Source organism: Stigmatopora argus, chromosome 8 (genome assembly GCF_051989625.1).
Source record: "Stigmatopora argus isolate UIUO_Sarg chromosome 8, RoL_Sarg_1.0, whole genome shotgun sequence".
Taxonomy (NCBI): domain Eukaryota; kingdom Metazoa; phylum Chordata; class Actinopteri; order Syngnathiformes; family Syngnathidae; genus Stigmatopora; species Stigmatopora argus.
The window spans coordinates 13705786-13726419 of NC_135394.1; the positions used below are offsets into that span (position 1 = coordinate 13705786).

Below are 20634 nucleotides of genomic sequence, written 5' to 3' on the forward strand. Positions count from 1 at the left end.
TGCAAACGTTTTTAGCATCCCTCAACTCGAAAGAGCCTTCAAGTTAACTCCGCCTCGCTAAGCGCTAATCGTGTGTAGATGAGTAAAGTTAAAATGTTGAGAGAGTTAATGAAACAACGACTCAACGTCGCCGTGGAGGGAATATATGAACTTTTTGAAAGAATAATCCTGGAGTACGAGGAGGAAATTCGTCGCATCACAAATGACAAGCAGCGACATGGCGAACTGTCGGACGCCATTTTAAAGTCTCCTTCTGATTTACAACAAGCAGGTTGGTTGGTTCAACTTTATTTTGCTGACTTTCAAAAAAATCTGGCTGTTGAATTGAAATCCAAATTTGCCACGTGCATACCTGTCAACCTCTGCCGTACGACTCGTGTTTGTAAGGTTTTTTGGGGGTTTGTAAGGGGAATCATAATAAATTTATAAGGGCAGTTATCGGCAGAGGTTGACAGGTATGCACGTGTTACATTTAACAACACTTCAAAGTTCATTTTTCTTTTTGCTTTGTTGAAATCACCCATTTGTTGAATTGTAATTGAATTTGAATATATAGTACTCTTTCCAATACTTCATACATTTTCCCAGGTATGGAATTCTTCAAATCAGTCCGTGTTTGCTTGCAGATATGCGGCAGGTGTTGGTCCCGAACCCGCACGAGGTTCCCCCCAAGAAGGCGAAGCAAGACAACATCACCCAGTGTCCTCCACTCAAAGAAGAAGCGAAGGCCGGCGAGGAAGCACACGTCGAAAACGGAGAAGACGTAGGCTGGCCCTCGCGGCCGGCGAACCCGCCCGAGGGAGAACCCTGCGAGGGCTCCGGCGTCACGGCACCCATTTCCGACACGGACCTATCTGAGTCCTCCTGGGTGGACTCAGACTGGTCCGACGGGGCGCCCACCAACTGCAACGCTTATGGCAAAAGGCGCAATTTTCGGTGCCAGTCGCGGACGCGCGCGGCCTCCAACGTCAAGCCCGATGCCAGGTCCGACGCCAGGTCCGACGCCAGGTCCGACGCCCGGTCCGACGCCCGGTCCGACGCCCGGTCCGACGCCCGGTCCGACGCCAGGTCCGACGCCAGGTCCGACGCCAGGTCCGACGCCAAACCCGACGCCAAACCCAAGCCCTTCTCCTGCCCCAAATGCAAGAAAGGCTTAGCAGGGGCGAGGAACCTGAAGCGACACATGCTGACTCACCTGGACTTGCGGCCCTTCGCCTGCTATGTCTGCGACCTTTCCTTCTCCCGGAGTCACCATTTAAAGAGGCACCTGAACTCCTTGAGTCACCGTTTGAGGAAACGCTTGTTCTCGCACGGGCACTTGAAGAATGAGCCTGCCCAAGCGGGCGAGGTGCCCACACCCGCGGCTCCCGACACCGCGGCTCCCGACACCGCGGCGCCCGCCACCGCGGCGCCCGCCACCGCGGCGCCCGCCACCGCGGCGCCCGACACCGCGGCGCCCGCCACCGCGGCGCCCGCCACCGCGGCGCCCGCCACCGCGGCGCCCGCCACCGCGGCGCCCGCCACCGCGGCGCCCGCCACCGCGGCGCCCGACACCGCGGCGCCCGACAACGCGGCGCCCGCAACTGCGGGGCCCGACAACGCGGCGCCCGCAACTGCGGGGCCCGCACCCGGGAAGTCCATCCCCTGTTTCATTTGCGCCAAAGGGTTCGACAAAACATCCGACCTGGAGAGACACGTCAGGACGCACACAGGCATGAAACCCTTCCGTTGCAACGAATGTAACAAATGTTTCACTCGCAAAAGAACTCTCCGATATCACAAGTGCGACCAAAAGACCGACGACCAAAAGACCGGTGACAAAACAAGGTAAAACAACACGGTCTACGCATCAATAAAAGCCAACAATGGCCATGAGCAGTTTCACTGAGCCGACGTGTGAGTGTAGAAGAGTTTGTATGTACATGCGTTGCTGTCCCTTTAAGAAGCGACGTCCGTCCGTCAGGGTCTTAACAAGTTCTCCAACAAAACACAATAAAAGTCCGGGAAATTTGGAGCTTTTCTTTTGCCTAATAATTAATAGGACATTAAGTATGTATGACTAAATAGTCATTCGCAGTTTGTATTTAGGGAATTTGAGCAACGATTTAAATGGTCATTATCAATAACCTTCCGGGCGACCAAACGTCCGGCGACCAATCGACCGTGTACCTTTTAAAAAATGGACTGAGAAGGGCTGGCAGGGAATTGAAAAGGATTTAAAATGTTTTCCTCATATTTTCTCTTATTTTTTGTCGTTACTATTTGTATTGACACAGACCTCACATCGACAAAGTCGAAGTCTTTGAAAAATCCTCACTGAGGAGACTTTGGTTGTATGATTATAATTTTGAAATTGTTAAGACTGCAACTGCATGTGATTGTCATGTTATTCATGGATTACTTTTATGATTGATATCTGTATTCAACTGTTGAAATCTTGGAAAAAATATTTAGATGACTTTAAACAAAAAATATAGTCACCACCATGAAAATAAACATTACATTCTGAAGCATTTAGTACTAATTTTATTCCATTGACACCTACTTTTAAATAATAGTTTTTCGTCCTTTTTTTAACGATCCATTACGTGCTTCTATACTTTAGCAGCCAAATTGAAAACTACGGAAACGAATTGCATTCGCTTGGAAAAATATTTAAAAAGAGCCCTGACAGTTTTGCTAAATAATGTCTTTTTGGGGTTGTTTTTGATTTTTTTTTAGCATATTGAATTCACTTAAAAAAACCTGACCGTTTTGCTAAATAATTTATTTTTGGGGTTGTTTTTGAATATATTTATTTAGCATATTGCCTTCACTTAAAAAAAAAACTGACTGTTTCCAAATAATTAATTTTCGAATGATTAACTGCTTTTTTTTCTGATTCGTTTATTTCAAGTAGCGTTTTATAAACAAACCATAATTCCAAAGCGCTTGTTAACAAATCCAAAACTGCGCAAGCGCGGTGGGTCGCGAACGCGCAAAAAGGTGTTGGTTTACGTGCGCGCTCCCGTGCCCGTGGCGCTGACGTCACCCGCCGGAGTCGCTCTCGTTTCTCTCCTCTCCGACGTTGTGACGTGACGTGACGCGTGACGTGTGTTGTGGAAATGGCCGAGGAGCCACGGAAGGCACCGAAGCCACGGAAGAGGCCGAGTGAGACAACGTGAAACCCCGGAACTCTTCCACTCCGCCCCGAGCGAAACGCCACGAGGAGAGAGCTAGCGAGCGAGTGAGCGACCCCGGGCCCGGCCCCGAGCGAGGGCCCCAGCGGACCGAGCGCACGCCTTCCCCCACCCCACCCTAACCCTCCAGCGAGGGAGGCGGCCGCCATGGAGGACATCAACTCGAATATCAACGCCGACTTGGAGGTGCGGAAGCTCCAGGACTTGGTCAAGCAGTTGGAGAAACAGAACGAGCAGCTGCGGGGTCGCTCGGCGGCTCACCACCGACCGCATAGCGCCGGCTACGAGTCGCTGTCGTCGTCGTCGGTAGCGTCGGCGTCGTCCCCGCTACTTTCTGGGGGCGACATGGCCTCCGGGGTGGGGTTCGGCTACGGCTATAGCTACGGCGACGGCTACGGCGACCTGTTGCAAAACCGTCGCTGCCGGAGTCCGCGACTCTCCTACGACGGCGCCGGTTTCCGGAGGCCCCACGACGGCGAGGGCGCCTCGGGCTCGCCCCGGAACTCGCGCTGTTCGGAGGACGACGACCTCGAGACGTCCATTCTGGATCAAGTAGACGTGTTGGACCTGGAGGACATGGACTGTCTGCATGAAGACGACGACAGCTGGTCAGTCAATCGTTGATGTCCGTGAACGCACCGTCGGCCAACTGGGAAGCGTCCAAAATTGTTCGTTTTTTTCCTCTTTTAAAAGCGATAAAAGCAATCGTCAAGCAAATGTAACTAGTTTTGCTTTCAATAGTACAGTTGTCTCCGTCCTATATTATTTTTTCACCCCAATTCAACCACATTTGGATCATTTGCCGATACAGAGTACCGATCCGATTCTTCGGTAGTCTTTTGAGCAGGGATAAAAAAGCACATTAAAATATAAAATATACTCATAGTTTAGACATGATTAGATTTTTGGGGGGGAACCGCTAGCATAACGTCCACTTATAGGGATTCCAATGTCGCCTTAAAGTTTGTTTGGGCTCTTTGACTGTATACTTGATTATTTACATCTTCAAAACACGTTTTTATAAAATATTATCTGGCATTTGTTGTTAACACATATTGTATAAGTCAGGGGTGGCCAAGTCCGATCCTCGAAAGCCCCAATCCAGTCTGTTTTCCATCTCTCCCTCCTTCTAGCACACCTGAATCTAATGATCAACTCATCAGCAAGCCTTCCAGAAGCTTCCAACCGATCCAGATGATTTGATTCAGGTGTGTTGGTGGGGGGAGACATGGAAAACAGACCAGATAGCGGATCTCGAGGACCGGACTTGGCCACCCTTGTAATAAGTACTCTGTCTCAACGGGTACTACATCAGATGACTTGAACTTGGGGCCAAAAATACCATGTGTGATTGGGGCAACCCAACAATTATCATCTATTGGGGGAGATAATTTCTTAATCAGATGATGTGATCGGACCATCACGTCGGTTCTAGACAATCAGTAATGTGTAAAAAAAAAAAAAAAAAAAGCGTTTTTAAAATCTCATTTAAGGGCCACAAAATAATCACCGCGTACAAGGATATCGTCAAAAGAAACTAAAATTAAGTTTTGTCTTAGAAATATCTCCGAGCCGATCAAATGAATTTTCAGAAGATCAAATTGGGTGAAAAATTTGGGGCGTTTAAGATTGTTTTTGTGTTCATTTTTTGTCAACCCTCACCCGGTTCGAATAGATTTGAAAATGCATCCCCGTCATGACAATATGACATCATCCTCCTCCCCCCAAAAAATCAAAAATAAAATGGCTTGTGGACTAAATTCCAGCTTGGTTTGGACAAAGGCTTCTCTTGGCTTGTTCCAGCAGCGCTTGAGTGAGCGAGCGAGAACGCTTTTCCACCCCGGCCGGCAGCCATGGTTACATTCCTACTCAAAATTGCCCTCAGCCAAACAAACACACGAGTCAGGCGCTAAAACTGGAGTTTGCCAGCTTTAAAAATTGGATTTTATGACTCTTTACAAGGAGATTTATGCCCTCAAAGTGCATCTGGAGAACTCTCAATCCCTCTTTGTTGTGGAATACAACTTCCTACATGACATAGATGACCTTTTTCTCACTGCCAATCGGTAAAGCTCTTTCTATTTTCTCCAAACTTTTTCCGACTTTTCCATTTTGCGTCTCTGCATTGCAATTTTAGTTATCCTTTGCGAGGCTGAGATTTCCGAGGTGACCCTAAACACACCTCGTGAGTGTCTCTGCATTGCAATTGAAGTTATCTTTTGCGAGACTGTGATTTCCAAGCTAACCCAAAACGCACCTCTTTTTTTTTTTTTAAACAAACCAAACAAAAAGCAGTCTCATCAGAAATAGTTTGTCCTCATCTAAAAGGAATTACAGGTTGGAATATTAGCAAAAACAACGTGGCAGTTGTTTTCTTGTTTGTGTGTGAGTCGGTTGTTGACAGATTGGGAACATTTTCCGCCAAACTGAGTGGGTTACTTTACCATTTGATTGGTTTGCCGTCTTTGTGATCTGGCAACCTTGAAATACAGCATCTGACTTGAGCGTCGGCGGCGTCTCGCGTGATTGGGGTTTAAAATGTTGATGTTTATTTTTCTTGCGGACAGAGGAATGTAAAAATAATATAAAATACTATATGTATATATATGTATATAAAAAAAATCAAAACTATTCGCACAAAAAAAGGTCACAGGATGTTTCTATAATTTGAGTCAATCTTGGGTGTCATCTGGTATTAACCCATAATCTGTCTATTTTTTTTTAAATTCTGGGATCATCCTTTTTAATTCCTTTGCCTTGAAAATCCGTCTGAAGGAAGATCTAGCCTTTCATTCAAAGAAACTTCCTGTAAAGCCTGCGAGCTGACAGCTTTAGAAGCAGACTCCCCTTTCTTCTCGTGCTGTTTTCTTTTTTTTTTTTTTTTTTTTTAAAGTGTCCTGAGATCCCCTTTGTGTTGGAACAAAAAGACAAGGCGGTTTTATTGAAGAGCGGGGCTTTCCTTCCCACTGGTACATTCTTCAAGTTGACCTTTTGCTTGTTTTCCAGGCTGTACGAGGCCAAGCTGAATAGCCCCCTTCAAAAGGCGCTGAGTCCCATGGTGTGGTGCCGCCAGGCCCTGGACAACCCCAGTCCGGATATGGAGCTTGCCAAGCGTTCCCTCATCCACCGGTTGGACCTCACCATGTCAGGTAGGCCGCCTGCTTTTGGCTTTCGGGCTGGCGTTCGCGTCCGCCGTGACTTTAGCGGGCGCGTTGACTTGGGCTAAATATAACATGGCCTCCAGCCGGGAGTCTCCGAGGAGCTAAACTGAGTGTTTCCATTTTGACGGAGGTATGCATCACATGTGAGGCCTGGGATGGAGTTTTTGGGACGTAGGTTGACTTGGTTGACATTTTATTTGATATACGAAACCACTGTACTGACTCAGAGCTTGTTTTTACGTTAAAGTTAAAATATAGATGTCTCTGGATTTTGGTTTTCTAACCTAGATTTAGTTTTTTAACGTCATAGTTTCAACGCCAAGATTTTTTAGCATTAATATTTAAATAATAGTAGTTAAAAAACAAAAAAAATCCCTAAAAATGTACTCTAAAATAACAATTTGATTGCCTGGGAGACCATTAAAATGAGACGGGAACAAAAAAACAACACATTTTCTTCTATAGAACAGTAAACCTAATTAAATGATGTGTACTTGTACAGCAAGACCAGTGTACTTTTCTCCAGCTGATTTTAAGTATGTGTACTAGTACTTCAATAAATCAAAAACCTGTAGTGTCCGCTAATTGCTTCCAAATGAGATCATGGCAGACAAAAGTCAAAGCCGGTGGATGACTAAAGCTCCAAATTGCGGCGGGTGACCTCATCCTCCGAGGTGTGTAAGCGGGATCGCGTCACCCTCGGGGAAAGTCGGCCCGCCCTCGCGTCTCTCTGGCGTCGACGCCTGTTTGGCGACACGCAAAGACACGAGGGAGCGCCTGCTTAAACAAGCGCCTGGAAACGCCGTCGCCAGGGGCCGACGTGGGAATGCGTTTGTTTATTTGACTCATTTGCACACGCCCGGCCACTCGAGGCCTCCTAACTCTTGCGTAAGTCTGGGGAGGAGGAGATGAGACGGTTGCCACGGTAATACAACCTCGCCACTCGGATTCCATACTTGTTTTGTTCCCGCGCTCCCTCCGATATGGTACACACATCCGGTCATGTGATGGCAAATGGGATCCGATCGCGTCATTTTGGGAGGATTGGAATAGGCTACAATAGGTCGGCTTTTTCAATTGGATTTACAGTACCGTACTTTTTTTGCATTAGAGCGTAAGGTGCACTTTTAATGAATGGACTATCTTAACATTTATTTCATTTAACCTCCTGACTACTAGTAATTCACATTTGTCCTCTGTAGAGGACATTTGTAAACCCAAATATCTCCCACCCAGTGCATCCAATCGCATGAACTCCTTTTGTGCTCTATAGAGGACATTCAGAGCTTTCCAATGATAGCAATTTTACATCTACGAGATGTAGTAGGAGTAGGAGTAGGAGGAGTAGGAGTAGTAGGTGTACTAGTAGTAGTAGGTTGTTTTACATCTACTAGATGTAGTAGGAGTAGTAGGAGGAGTAGGAGTAGTAGGAGTACTAGTAGTAGTAGGTTGTTTTACATCTACTAGATGTAGTAGGAGGAGTAGTAGTAGGAGTAAGAGTAGTAGAAGTAGTAGTAGTAGGAGTAAGAGTAGTAGAAGTAGTAGTAGTAGGAGAAAGAGTAGTAGAAGTAGTAGTAGTAGGAGAAAGAGTAGTAGAAGTAGTAGTAGTAGGAGAAAGTAGTAGAAGTAGTAGTAGTAGAAGAAAGAGTAGTAGAAGTAGTAGTAGTAGGAGAAAGAGTAGAAGTAGTAGTAGTAGGAGTAAGAGTAGTATTAGGAGTAAGAGTAGTAGTAGAAGTAGTAGGAGTAAGAGTAGTAGTAGTAGAAGTAGTAGGAGTAAGAGTAGTAGTAGTAGAAGTAGTAGGAGTAAGAGTAGTAGTAGTAGAAGTAGTGGGAGTAGGAGTAAGAGTAGTAGGAGTAAGAGTAGTAGGAGTAAGAGTAGTAGGAGTAGTAGTAGTTGTAGTAGTAATAGGAGAGGTTTTTTTTTTTTTACATCCAATAGATGTAGTAGTAGTTGTAGTAGTGGGTTGTGGTATAGATCCACTACCTAGAGCAGTAGTTAGTAGTGGTAGGGGTTTTTGTTACACATCAAATAGTTGGAGCTGTAGGAGTAGGAGTTGTGATATACATACACAAGACGAAGCTGTTGTAGTAGTAATAGTAGTTGTAGTATTAGTAGTAGTAGTAGTAGGAGGAGTTGTGATAAACATACAAGACGAAGCTGTTGTAGTAGTAGTGGCTATGAGTTGTGTTGTACATCCACTAGACGGAACTGTGCTAAAGGGAATTTCATATAATCATTTAGCAATATTGATCTATATATAAGGTGCACTGCTGGCTTTTCAGAAAAGTTTTTTAGTCGCGTGTTATAGAGCGGAGAATACGGTAATACTTCAATACTTTGTGGATTCAGCGCTTCATCGTCGGCTAGTTGTACTGTCAATAAGTATAAGTAGCGCTTGAGGAAATCATCTGTTCTGTCCATTCAGAAGCGAGCGTGAAAGAGCCGAACGCAATGGATGACCTTGCGGGCGGCCAGCTCACACTCGCCCGCATTGTTGTCGCTTGAATGCGTCCCATTGACCGGCGCCTCGTGGCGAGCAAACACTGTCCTCGTTGTCGTACCGCCGCACAGACGTCTGAGGGCTTTGCGCCGCATGCTCATGGAGACCACGTCCGTTTCTTTGCAGCCAACAAGCGGCGCAGCTTTTACGGGAGTTGCGGCAACCAGGCGGGCGGCTACGGAAGCCCGTGCGGCGGCACGTACGGCGCCGCGTACGGCAGCTCGTACGGCAGCTCGTACAGCCCCAACGCTGCCAGCAGTCCCTACGGCAGCGCTTTCAACTCGCCCTGCTCCACGCCCAGCAAGATGCCCGTCGTCAGGCAGCCGCTCACGCCCGCCAACGCAGGTCAGTGTTTACTACCAGGGGTGTCCAATTCCGTTTGATGGGAGGGGCCAGACTATCATGATTGACTCCTACAGGATTGGACATCTAGTCTAGTGTCAATGGCCGTCAAGGAGCGTGACCGGACGATTCGCCGAAAGACGTTTCGCCAACGGACGTTTGGCCGACGGACAGTTCGCCGAACGGACGTTTCTCCAAAACGGGATTCGCGCGCTCGCCCCGCCCCCGGATCGTGTGTGTACATGTTTTTCAACCTCGGCCCGCGGGCCATATACGGCCCGTTACAGATAACATTCATTTAGGAATACCAAGGGCATGTACTGCCCCCCGCTGGACATATTTCTAAATACAAGTACGTACTACAATGTGCTGCCAATTTTTTATATTTTTTATTTTATCCTTGAGTTTAAAGTAGTAGCCATTTGGACACGCAATGTAATTTATCAAAGCTGGGGATTGATGTCTGACACTGAGAAAAAACAACACTAGAAGACTTATGTGAAATTCTAGAGAACAATACCTGAAAATGCCATGGAACACACTTCTAGTTTAATTTTAAATAATCTCCCATTAATTTAGGAAATATATATTCAAAATGATTTGCTGAGAACCTTAATTCAAGATTAATCTCAACGTTTTCTGTGCTGGTGTAAATTTTCTGGAGTAGGATTTCTGGATTTACAATTTCATTACAGTAGCACTTACTGTTACTACTACTTTATTTTCTCTATTTCTTCTGTCACGTACTGTTCTGCGTGATCTCCAAATGGCTACTACTTTAAACGCAAGGATCAAATAAAAAATATAAAAAATTGGCAACACATTGTAGTACGTACTTGTATTTAGAAATATGTCCAGCGGGGGGTAGTAGATGCCCTTGTTATTCCTAAATGAATGTTATCTGTAACGGGCCGTATATGGCCCGCGGGCCGAGGTTGAAAAACATGTACACACACGATCCGGGGGCGGGGCGTGCGCGCGAATCCCGTTTCGGCGAAACGTCCGTTCGGCGAAACGTCTTTCGGCGAATCGTACGAGTACCGTCGAGGAGTTGATTTTTGTGTCACTCTATGCTACTTCCGGGTCATTTCCTGTCAATTTTGCTTCATTTTCCTATTGATTTTCCAGCCTATCAGCGCAACACGGCGGCGGAGAGGAACCCGCCGGCCATCAGCCCGCAGTCGTCGGCCGACAGCGAGCTGAGCACGTCGGAGATGGACGACGACTCGGTGGGCTCGTCCGGCGGCGCCTACAAGCTCAACAACGTCAACGACGTGCAGATCCTGGCGCGCATGCAGGAAGAGAGTAAGCCCCGCCCCTCGCCTCCACGCCGCTCCCCGCCTCCCCACGCCGTCTAACGAACGGTCTACTATCTTCAGGTCTGAGGCAGGACTACGCCGCCTCGGCCTCCCGCCGCAGCTCGGGCTCGTCCTGCCACTCGCTCCGTCGCGGCGGCTTCAGCGACCAGGAGCTGGACGCGCACAGCCTGGAAGACGAGGAGGAGGAAGCGGCGGTGGCGGCGCACCCGGCTTTCCGCCCGCCCGTCAGCCGCTTCGGCGCCTCGCCGCGGCATTCCCCGCGAGCGTCTCCGCGAGACTCGCCGCGCTCCCGCTCGCCGGACTGCGGGCGCGCCTCGCCGCAGCCCGCGGTCGGACGCCTTCAGCAGCCGCGCCGCTCGCTACGGGGCCACGAGACGCGGACGGACGGCGTCAAGAACGAAGGTGAGCCGGCGCCGCCGCCGCGGAAGGCGAGCGGTCCTCTGTTGAACGCCTCTCCTTCTCCTTGTCCAGAAAAACTCCGTCGCAGTCTCCCGAACCTGGCGCGCCCCAACGCCGTGGAGACGGCCAAGAACAGCCGGGCGAGCGAATCCAACGGAGGCTCGCCCAGGCATTACAGCCAATCGGCACGTGAGTACAAAACGCCCCAAAAAAGGCCTGCATGGTTCCTAGCAAAAGTCCTTCTTTTAACAAGCTCAAACATTTTAGGGCAGTGGCGTTAAACTCTTCCCACGTCGTCGTTCGCTTCCGGCACACCAGAAAAAAAAGAAAAATTGTTTTTAGTGCGTCGGCCTCGCAGTTCTGAGACCGCGGGTTCAATCCCAGGTTGAACACTTGCCCCAAAGTATGTGTGATTGGTTGTTTATCTCATTGTGCCCTGCGATTGGCTGGCCAACCAATCCAAAGTGTCCCCCACCCGTCTGGGATAGGCTACAGCACCCCTGCGAGCCTTGGGAGGATAAACTGCATGGAAAATGAATGATTATGCCAAGTAAGGTTAATTAACTAATCAAAGATTAAAATTATGGTCAACTGTTTTGATTGTTTAGAGCCAATTTGACCCTAAATCCTTGTTAGCTTTTTTATAGTATCATAATTTATTTTGTATATTTTTTAAAAACATTTTTTTAATAATTTATTTATTATTTATAGTATATTTTAAAAACATTTTTTTAATAATTTATTTATTATTTATAGTATATTTTTAAAAACATTTTTTTAAAATAATTTATTATTTATAGTATATTTTTAAAAACATTTTTTAGAATTTATTTATCATTTATATATTATATTTATAACTTCTTTTTTTAAAGGACAAAAGCAAAAGTATTTCTTTTTTTTAACACATTTAAATTTTAAAATACAACCCCAAAAAAGTAGTTGCTTTATGTGCTTTTTATTTTTCAATTAAAAATAGAAAAAGTATAATATATATAATTCTCTTTTTTTCATATTTGTAATTTTTTTATTTGCATTTTTTTTTGTAAAAGCAAAAAAAAATACTATTTCGATTTTACAACGGCAAGCGATCTCAATTTACTGTAATCCTCAAAAACAGGACAAAATTAAAAGAATCCCCGCTAATCTCACCCATCGCTCTTAATCCATCCATCATCGTTTGCAATTGGCAAAAGCAGAGGTCAAAGGGCGAGCTGCGCTACATGTCACCCGCTTTTATTCCGCCGGCTTGACTACAGCTTTTACGGCTTCGCCCCCTCCCCAAAAACGCTTCCTTGATTTAAAGCTGTAAATGATGAACGCTTTGGCACGCGATGGCAAATTGTTAGGCTTTGGAGACCCCCCGTGGGCCCCTTTCCACCGCATCTCGGCGTTCTGGTGACACAAAGAAATGTGTACTGTGTCTACAGCGGCACCCCCGGCCCCGAGACACTCCACCCCCAAAAGCCAAGGGCACCTCCAAAACCCGACGCCCTGCCGAGGTAACGGGCACGAATTGCTACTCCAAATTCTTAAAGCTGCCAAATCCGTACTGCCGATCTTCCTTAATTTACAACAGCGCCACTTTTTGACCAAACTACTAAATGCACATTTGTATCCAAGCTCCAAAATCCCCCAAAATATCCAGCAATATTTTTGTTCAGCATTTTACATGGAAAATAAATTTTAACTTATGAATTTAGCATTGTGCACATTGTGCAAACATTTGCCGTATAACCATATAACTTATTGTTGCATTGTTAATATTTTTTTACAGTCGTAAGTGCAGAAGTGCTCTTTTTTGTTGCACCAAAAAGGGTAAGGTGGTCAAAATATCACAAACATTTAGTAGATTTTAAAAAAATGTAGTGTAATTGGGAAAAAAAACGGTGTATATACATATATATGTTTATATGTGTGTGTATATATATATATGTATATTCATATATATATAATTATATATATAATATATATATACATATACACATATATATATATATACACACACACATATATACACATATATACATATATATATATGTATGTATATATATATATACACATATATATATATAAACACACACATATTAACACATATATATATACAAACATATATACACATATATATATATAAGCACACATATATATAAATACATATATTATATATATACATATACACACATATATAGATATATACACACACATATATACACATATATATAAAAACACGTGTATATATATATACCATATATATAAACACATATATACAAACATATATATACACACATATATATATATATATATATATATATGACATACTCAGAGAAATAAATTAGGACTATTCACGGTGATAGACGTCCAATCCTTCAGATGATTGGTGCCATCCTTCCTTGTCAAAACGGATTGGACGCCGATCGCCATCAACGTCGTACGACGAGCTAATGGCCAAAACGTGGCCATTTTGTTGACAGGACGCAATCGATCATGGCCATTTTGACCCGAGCGAACTTTTTTGTTGTGTGTTTTGTCTGCCGTCTCGACGCAGTCCCGCTCTCGTGTTGCTTCGGCGACGAAAGCGACTTCCGTGAGTATTGGACGGACAGCTCGTCGCCGCTCGCATCTCATTCTCGCCACATTCCACATTCCAGAGAAATAGCAACTGCCCGCTTCATCCGTTTGCCTCGGTCCAACGTCCGTTTGGCGTTCCCGCCATCCTTCCGCCCGCCATTCCAATCTCGCTCATGCTAACCTTTGACCCCGTTTGAGATTGTCCTCCTCCTTCTTCTCTCGCAGTCCCGCCGTCCAGCAAGCTGCGGACGCCGAGCGCGCCCTCGCCGCTGGCCTTGAGGCAGCCCGTCAAGACCGGCGTCGGCGTGGACCCCGCCCCCACGGCACCCGGGCGCTCCCTGATTCCCCCCCGCAGCGGGCTGCCTCGCCCCAGCACCCCGGCGGGCGGCGGGAACGTCGGGGGCATCCCATTACCTCGCAGCAAGCTGGCGCAACCTGTGCGCAGGTACGGTGGGACCTCCACTCCATTTTTTTCATAACTTGGATTTTTTTTGTAAGTAGAGGCATTTAATTTGCATAAATTAGCCTTTCGATATGAGATAAGTGTGCCAGTTTTGTATGAAATGTGTCGTTAGACAAGTACAAGGAGATTTAAAGCTTGATCATAAAGTGCACACGTATGAATAGGCATAAAAAATATTAGACAATGAGAATGTAGTGAGGTAAAAAGTGACTGAAGTGGTTAGCTATGGTGTTTTAGTGGAAAATGAAAATTTGCCGTGCTAAAACTGAAGTCAAAGAAATACCATGTATGCAAAAACAAGGGGAAAATATAGAAGACTACAGTGGTACCTCGACATACGAGCGTAGTCCGTTCCGAGACTGAGATCGTATGTCGAGCTTTTCGTCACTCGAGCGAACGTTTCCCATTGAAATGAATTGAAAACAAATTAATTTGTTCCAACCCTCTGAAAAAACACCAAAAACAGGATATTGGATTGGAAAAAATGTTTTATTTCTTCTATTTCGCCATATATCAACAAAGTAATGAATAACGAGTGGTTTAATAGTACTAAAATGTGTTTAATAACTAAAATTGGGCGGATTTCGCGGAGGTTACAGAGAGGGACAGAAAGAGGGGGGGTATCTTTCCACAATAAAGCACTGGTAACGGAACAAACAAATTTAAATGAACTTGGATGAATATATACAGACACTCAAACATACATTTGATGTAACTTTACACAAAACAGAATTCTAATTTTGTTTTAAAAAAATTTTTTACCTTCGTTTTGGGCGGGTTAGCCGTTTGCCACGCCTCCACCCTCATGTTCGCTATCGATGGGCTGGTAGCTGTTGTATTCCCTTCAAAATATTCTGAAAATGATGCACACAAATGTCCTCACAATAGGAAAACGCAGGACCACTTGCCAACGAGAAGTAGTCTTGAATGAGCGATCGCGGGAGCTAACAGGCTAAGGAAGGAATAACAGCCTACACACGTATTGATTGTGGGTCATGAAGTTTTATTCTGAGAAAGGGTGCCATTGCCTATGGGTGTTGTGTGCACGAGTATACTACATTACCCAGAAAGCCCTCTTTTTGCCCGCGCATGTGCGTTGTGCGTTTCTTGGTCGAAACTCGTCTGAATAAATCGTTCAGTCCTCTTAGCTATAGTAGTTATACACGAAAGAGATGCGGCAAAAAAGACGGTGCACAACAATGATAAACAGCCTCTCATGTCATGGCCACCTGGCTTGGTCGCATCTCGAAATTTTGATCGTATCGCAGGCGAATTATTCGATCGGAATTTTCATCGTACCATGAGGTACCACTGTATTTATGAAGCCATTAAAATGACGAATGTAATCAGTTCAAAAATAATCACATCCAAGTGTTTTGTAACCTGAAACATTTGTATGTTAGAGCATTTGTAAGTAGAGGCACCATTGTAACAAAATGACTTTTGTGAACTTACTTTACTTTCATTTTTTTTAACATCCTGAAACAATTTGAATCTGTTTTGCAGAAGTCTTCCGGCTCCTCGCGTCTACAGCGGCATCAGGGACAACCTGCGGGAAAGCTACTAGCCCAACAGAGGGCGCTCGACCCCAACCTTCAATCGCACCCACCGCATGGCACTTTATCTACCTTGACGAGGCCGAGCCGTCACCGCCGGGAGTGTCACGACAACCCCGGGAAAAAAAGGACCCCAAAAACCCGCCATAGACCTTTTTTTTTTTGTCCAGGGACGCCGACGAGAACGCCAAAGAACAAACGCGGCCTTCCGCCAAACGGACGCCGCCGGAGAGGACTCGTCTCGACGTGGTCGCCGCGTCAGAAACGTCGGTGAGCGTCCACCCTAAAAAAAAAAAGCGTCGGGAAACCTCAGAGAAAAACCTTGCTCGTGTCAGAAAAAAAAGCAAGTGAAAATGCACAAATGTATTTATTGAAATGATTTGCAAAAAAAAAAACTAAGACGTAACACGTCCATATCAGTATTTTCCTTCGTTTGAATGTTTTCTAACGTTTTCAACCTCAATTTGCAAAAGCTAACGCTCCAAAGCATTTTTTTTTTTACTTGCAATTTTTTTTTGTGTGTTTGTAAGATCATAAAGTGCTTTGATGAATTTAGTTTTGGGCCCAGGTGTCAAACGCCGTGCGCCATCCTCGGAAACAGGCCAAACACAAAGGTCGGCCATTTTGGCTCGCTAAAAGTGCAAGGTGGCCTTTGGTTAGCTCGTGCCAACTTTGGCTTTTTTTTTGTTCGCATTTTTTTTGTGCCAATGAACAAAAAACGTGGTGGGAAATTTACTTCACTGCCATACAGTCTTTTCAGTTGAAATATTAAATGAGAATATGACAAAAAAGCAATTGCTGCCACGCCAAAATAACGCTGTCCAACATCACTTTTTTTTATATGATATTGAATTCACAAATCCACTATAAAAGATGTCGAAACTTGATATTTACAGAAAAACATAACTATCATGTAAAATCCTCAAATGTGTAAAAACAACAATCTTGTAGAAAAACATGATAAGTAAAGATAACTATCTAGTAAAAATATGAAAAATACGTAAAAACATAACTATCTTGTAAAAAAGCATGATATGGATAAAGTCTTCAGAATCACTTTTTTTACATAATTTTTTTCATCACATTTTAACAGATAACATCTAGAAATGGGCCATAATATCTTATTAAAAAAAGAAATTATGGCCCATTTCTAGATGATGTTATCCGTTAAAATGTGATGAAAAAAATCATGTAAAAACGCGTTACTTTTTTTGGTGTTGCAGCAATATGCTTTTCCATAAAAAATACTTTTCTTTCATCAGAAAGAACAAAAAATCAACTTTTTGCTTCTTCTAAAAGCCTTTACAAACCCCCAATTTTGTGTCGCTAAAGCATCAAAATCTGACCTTTTGAAAAAAAATGATTTGATGTGCATAGCTGTCAATGGCAGCGAATATGTTTTTTTAAGGAGGAAACAAAGAATAGATGTATCCGAATGATGTGCCAGTCTTGGTACTTGTTGCTGTGCTGGTCTGTTTATGAAACTAGTGCCTCTCATTTTTAAGTGTCTACTATCATTTTGTATTATTATTCTTATTTTTTTTGGGGTGCCAATTTAGGATTTTGCAAAGCTTTTTAATTTGCTTGCCTATTTTTGTAAAGGAAAAGAATTGCATTTATTATCATTTGTTGGAGGACAACAAAAAGCTTTGACTGCGCTTTCATATTTATAGCCAATATGTACATTTAAAGTTATTTATTGGAGGTCAGAAAGGAGATGGACGGAATGTTGCAACAACAAAAAAACGGCTAAAAAAGCACACTTTTGGCTGACTTTTTTCTTTTTGGGCCTTTTCTTTTTCTTTTTTAAAGCCGCCAACATGACATGAATTGTTTTCCTGTGTCAAGCCACATTTCAAATAAAATTGCTAAAATCGCCTCTGTTTTTTTATTTTACCTGCTGAAGAGTTAGAACTTCTTGACTGCCATTGGTTTCAGGATCAAGTTTCCCCACATCCTCCAACTTGTCAATCTACAGCTGAAACGGAAATGGAGTCAGTCAATATTTGACATAGTAAAGGGGTGGCTGGGAACTTAGCTCAACAGGTAAGACGTTCGCTTACCATGCGAGAGGTAGTCGGATGAAATCCTGCATCCTCCAACTTGTCACTTGACAGCTGAAATAGAAATCTATACAGCCTGTCCTCGGCAAAATAGGCATGTGGGTGGGATCTTAGCTCAACAGGTAAGATGTTCACTTACCATGTGAGAGGTCGTTGGATCGAATCCCACATTCTCCAAGTTGTACCTTTTTTTTAAATTTAAAAAAGACTTATGTTCCTGTCTTTTTTCCCCCAAAAATGACAAAGGTACCTATGCTGTTTTCCCCCCCCAAAAAACAACATAGGTACCTATGTCGTTTTTAAAAAACAACAACATAGGTACCTATGCCGTTTTTTCCCATAAAACAACATAGGTACCTATGTCATTTTTAAATAAAAAACGACAACATAGGTACCTATGTTGTTTTCTATTTAAAAAAAGACTTTTTTTGGGGAAAAAAACCGACATAGGTACCTATGCCGTTTTTTGGGGGGGAAAACGACATAGGTACCTATGCCGTTTAAAAAAAAAAAACGACATAGGTAACTATGCCGTTTTTTTTTAAAACCGAAATAGGAACATAAGTTTAAAAAAAAAATAGAAAACGACATAGGTACGTACTTATGTCATTTTTTGGGAAAAAAAGACGTAGGAACATAAGTCTTTTTAAAAAAAAGAAAACAACATAGGTACCTATGTCGTCTTTTTTTTTTTTTGAAACCGCCCTACTTGGCATCGACTGGGCTCCTATTGAACCAACTACTTTTCACATGGTAAGTGGACACTTACTGCTTGAGCTGTGTGCCCAACCCACCTCCTTACTTAGAACCGACTGGCCTACTTCATTTCCATTTGACCTGAAAAGTGACAAGTTGCAAGACATGAGTTTCGAACCAACTATCTTTCACATGGTGAGCAGATGCTGTACCGCTTGAGCTAAGTTACCAACCCACCGCCTGGCTTACTACATTTCCAATTCACTTGAAAAGTGACAAGTTGCAAGATGCAGGATTCAAACCAACTATCTTTCACATGGTACATAGTATATATTAAATGGGGGGTATATTAAATTATATTTAATATACCCTTCATTTAGTATATTAAATGGGGGTATATTAAATTATATTTAATATAACCTCAATTTAGTATATTAAATGGGGGGTATATTAAATTATATTTAATATACACCGCCCATTTAAATGGGGGGTATATTAAATACAATTTAATATATCCTCCATTTAGTATATTAAATACTAAGGCTTACAAGACCTTCCAATTCTGATAAAGTAAAGTATGGCCAGTTCGTGGCATAGAGGTTCGTTCACCTGACTGCCATGTGGGAGGCTGGGGTTCAAATCCCAGTTGGGAAACATTTTCCCTTAGTTGACTTTATTTGTCTTTATTTGAATGAAAAAAGGATTACCCATTTACTGAACTAACAGTGTAGTGATTAGTCAAACGAGAGCGGGATTCGAACCCCATTTCCCACATGGCAGTCAAATCCACTAACTTGAGGTCTGTCTGACCCATTGTCTTTGCCCCTGGACCACAGTGACTTCTGAAATGAGATAATTGGAAGTTATATTTATCATTTTCATCACCTCAATAAACAATTTGAGATTTGCAAAGAGTGGACTTGAACTCACTCCAGATTTGAACTTGTGTCCAACTTCAATTTCAACCCATTGTTCTAAAAAAACGACATAGTATAGTATGGCTTTTTTTCTTAAAAAAACGACATAGTATAGTAGGCATTTTTCTTTAAAAAAAACACATAGTATAGTATGGCTTTTTTTCTTAAAAAAACGACATAGTATAGTAGACATTTTTCTTTAAAAAAACGACATAGTATAGCATGGCTTTTTTTCTTGAAAAAACGACATAGTATAGTAAGGCATTTTTCTTTAAAAAACGACATTGTATAGTAAGGCTTTTTTCCTAAAAAAACGACATAGTATAGTATGGCTTTTTTTCTCCTAAAAAACAACATAGTATAGTAAGGCTTTTTTCCCTAAAAAACGACATAGTATAGTATGGCCTTTTTCCTAAAAAACAACATAGTTTAGTAAGGCTTTCTTCCCTAAAAAACGACGTAGTATAGTATGGCTTTTTTTCTTAAAAACAACATAGTATAGTAAGGCTTTTTTTACCCAAAAAATGACATAGTATAGTATGGCTTTTTCCCCTAAAAACAACATAGTATAGCATGGCTTTTTTTCTTGAAAAAATGACATAGTATAGTAAGGCTTTTTTCTTTAAAAAACGACATATATAGTAAGGCTTTTTTCTTTAAAAAACGACATAGTATAGCATGGCTTTTTTTCCAAAAAAACGACATAATATAGTATGGCTTTCCCCCCCCTAAAAAAACGACATAGTACAGTATGGCTTTTTTTCCCTTAAAAACGACAGTATAGTATGGCTTTTCCCCCTAAAAAACGACATAGTATAGTAGGGCTTTTTTCCCTAAAAAACGACATAGTATAGTATGGCTTTTTTCCCTAAAAAACGACATATCATAGCATGGCTTTTTTTCTTAAAAAACGACATAGTATAGTAAGGCATTTTTCTTTAAAAAACGACATTGTATCGTAAGGCTTTTTTCCTAAAAAAAAACGACATAGTATAGTATGGCTTTTTTTCTCCTAAAAAACAACATAGTATAGTAAGGCTTTTTTCCCTAAAAAACGACATAGTATAGTATGGCTTTTTTCCTAAAAAACAACATAGTTTAGTAAGGCTTTCTTCCCTAAAAAACGACATAGTATACTATGGCTTTTTTTCTTAAAAAACGACATAGTATAGTAAGGCTTTTTTTCTTAAAAACAACATAGTATAGTAAGGCTTTTTTTTCCCAAAAAACGACATAGTATAGTATGGCTTTTCCCCCTAAAAACGACATAGTATAGCATGGCTTTTTTTCTTTAAAAAACGACATAGTATAGTAAGGCTTTTTTTCTCCAAAAAAACAACATAGATGAGTATGACTTCCCCCCCCTAAAAAACGACATAGTATAGTAAGGCTTTTTCCCCTAAAAACGACATAGTATAGCATGGCTTTTTTTTCTTGAAAAACCACATAGTATAGTAAGGCTTTTTTCTTCAA

The 20634-nt window shown here is 42.8% G+C and overlaps 2 protein-coding genes and 1 long non-coding RNA gene across 5 annotated transcripts in view; 2 read left to right on the top strand and 1 right to left on the bottom strand.

Annotated features, from left to right (window-relative positions):
• Nucleotides 1-3301, top strand: LOC144079057 (uncharacterized). Its single transcript, XM_077607594.1, has 3 exons — nt 1-271; nt 627-1739; nt 3195-3301. The coding sequence occupies exons 1-3, from the start codon at nt 79-81 to the stop codon at nt 3299-3301; spliced, it is 1413 nt and encodes a 470-aa protein (XP_077463720.1). The 5' UTR covers nt 1-78.
• Nucleotides 3007-15652, top strand: slain2 (SLAIN motif family, member 2). Of its 3 annotated transcripts, XM_077606877.1 has the most exons (10): nt 3007-3787; nt 6186-6328; nt 8968-9186; nt 10312-10488; nt 10563-10904; nt 10974-11090; nt 12329-12400; nt 13444-13482; nt 13692-13911; nt 15436-15652. In XM_077606877.1, the coding sequence occupies exons 1-10, from the start codon at nt 3327-3329 to the stop codon at nt 15494-15496; spliced, it is 1851 nt and encodes a 616-aa protein (XP_077463003.1). In that variant the 5' UTR covers nt 3007-3326; the 3' UTR covers nt 15497-15652. The 3 variants fall into 3 exon arrangements, with proteins under 3 accessions (XP_077463003.1, XP_077463004.1, XP_077463006.1); XM_077606878.1 differs by lacking the exon at nt 12329-12400; XM_077606880.1 differs by lacking the exons at nt 12329-12400; nt 13444-13482 and having other exon boundaries at nt 3008-3787.
• Nucleotides 14406-20634, bottom strand: part of LOC144078637 (uncharacterized) — an 18653-nt gene continuing 12424 nt past the window's right edge. The window contains exons 4-5 of the long non-coding RNA XR_013301275.1: nt 17383-17463; nt 14406-15768 (exon numbers count right to left, since the gene is read on the bottom strand). This is a non-coding gene — a long non-coding RNA (uncharacterized LOC144078637). The remainder of the gene's footprint in view (nt 15769-17382; nt 17464-20634) is intronic.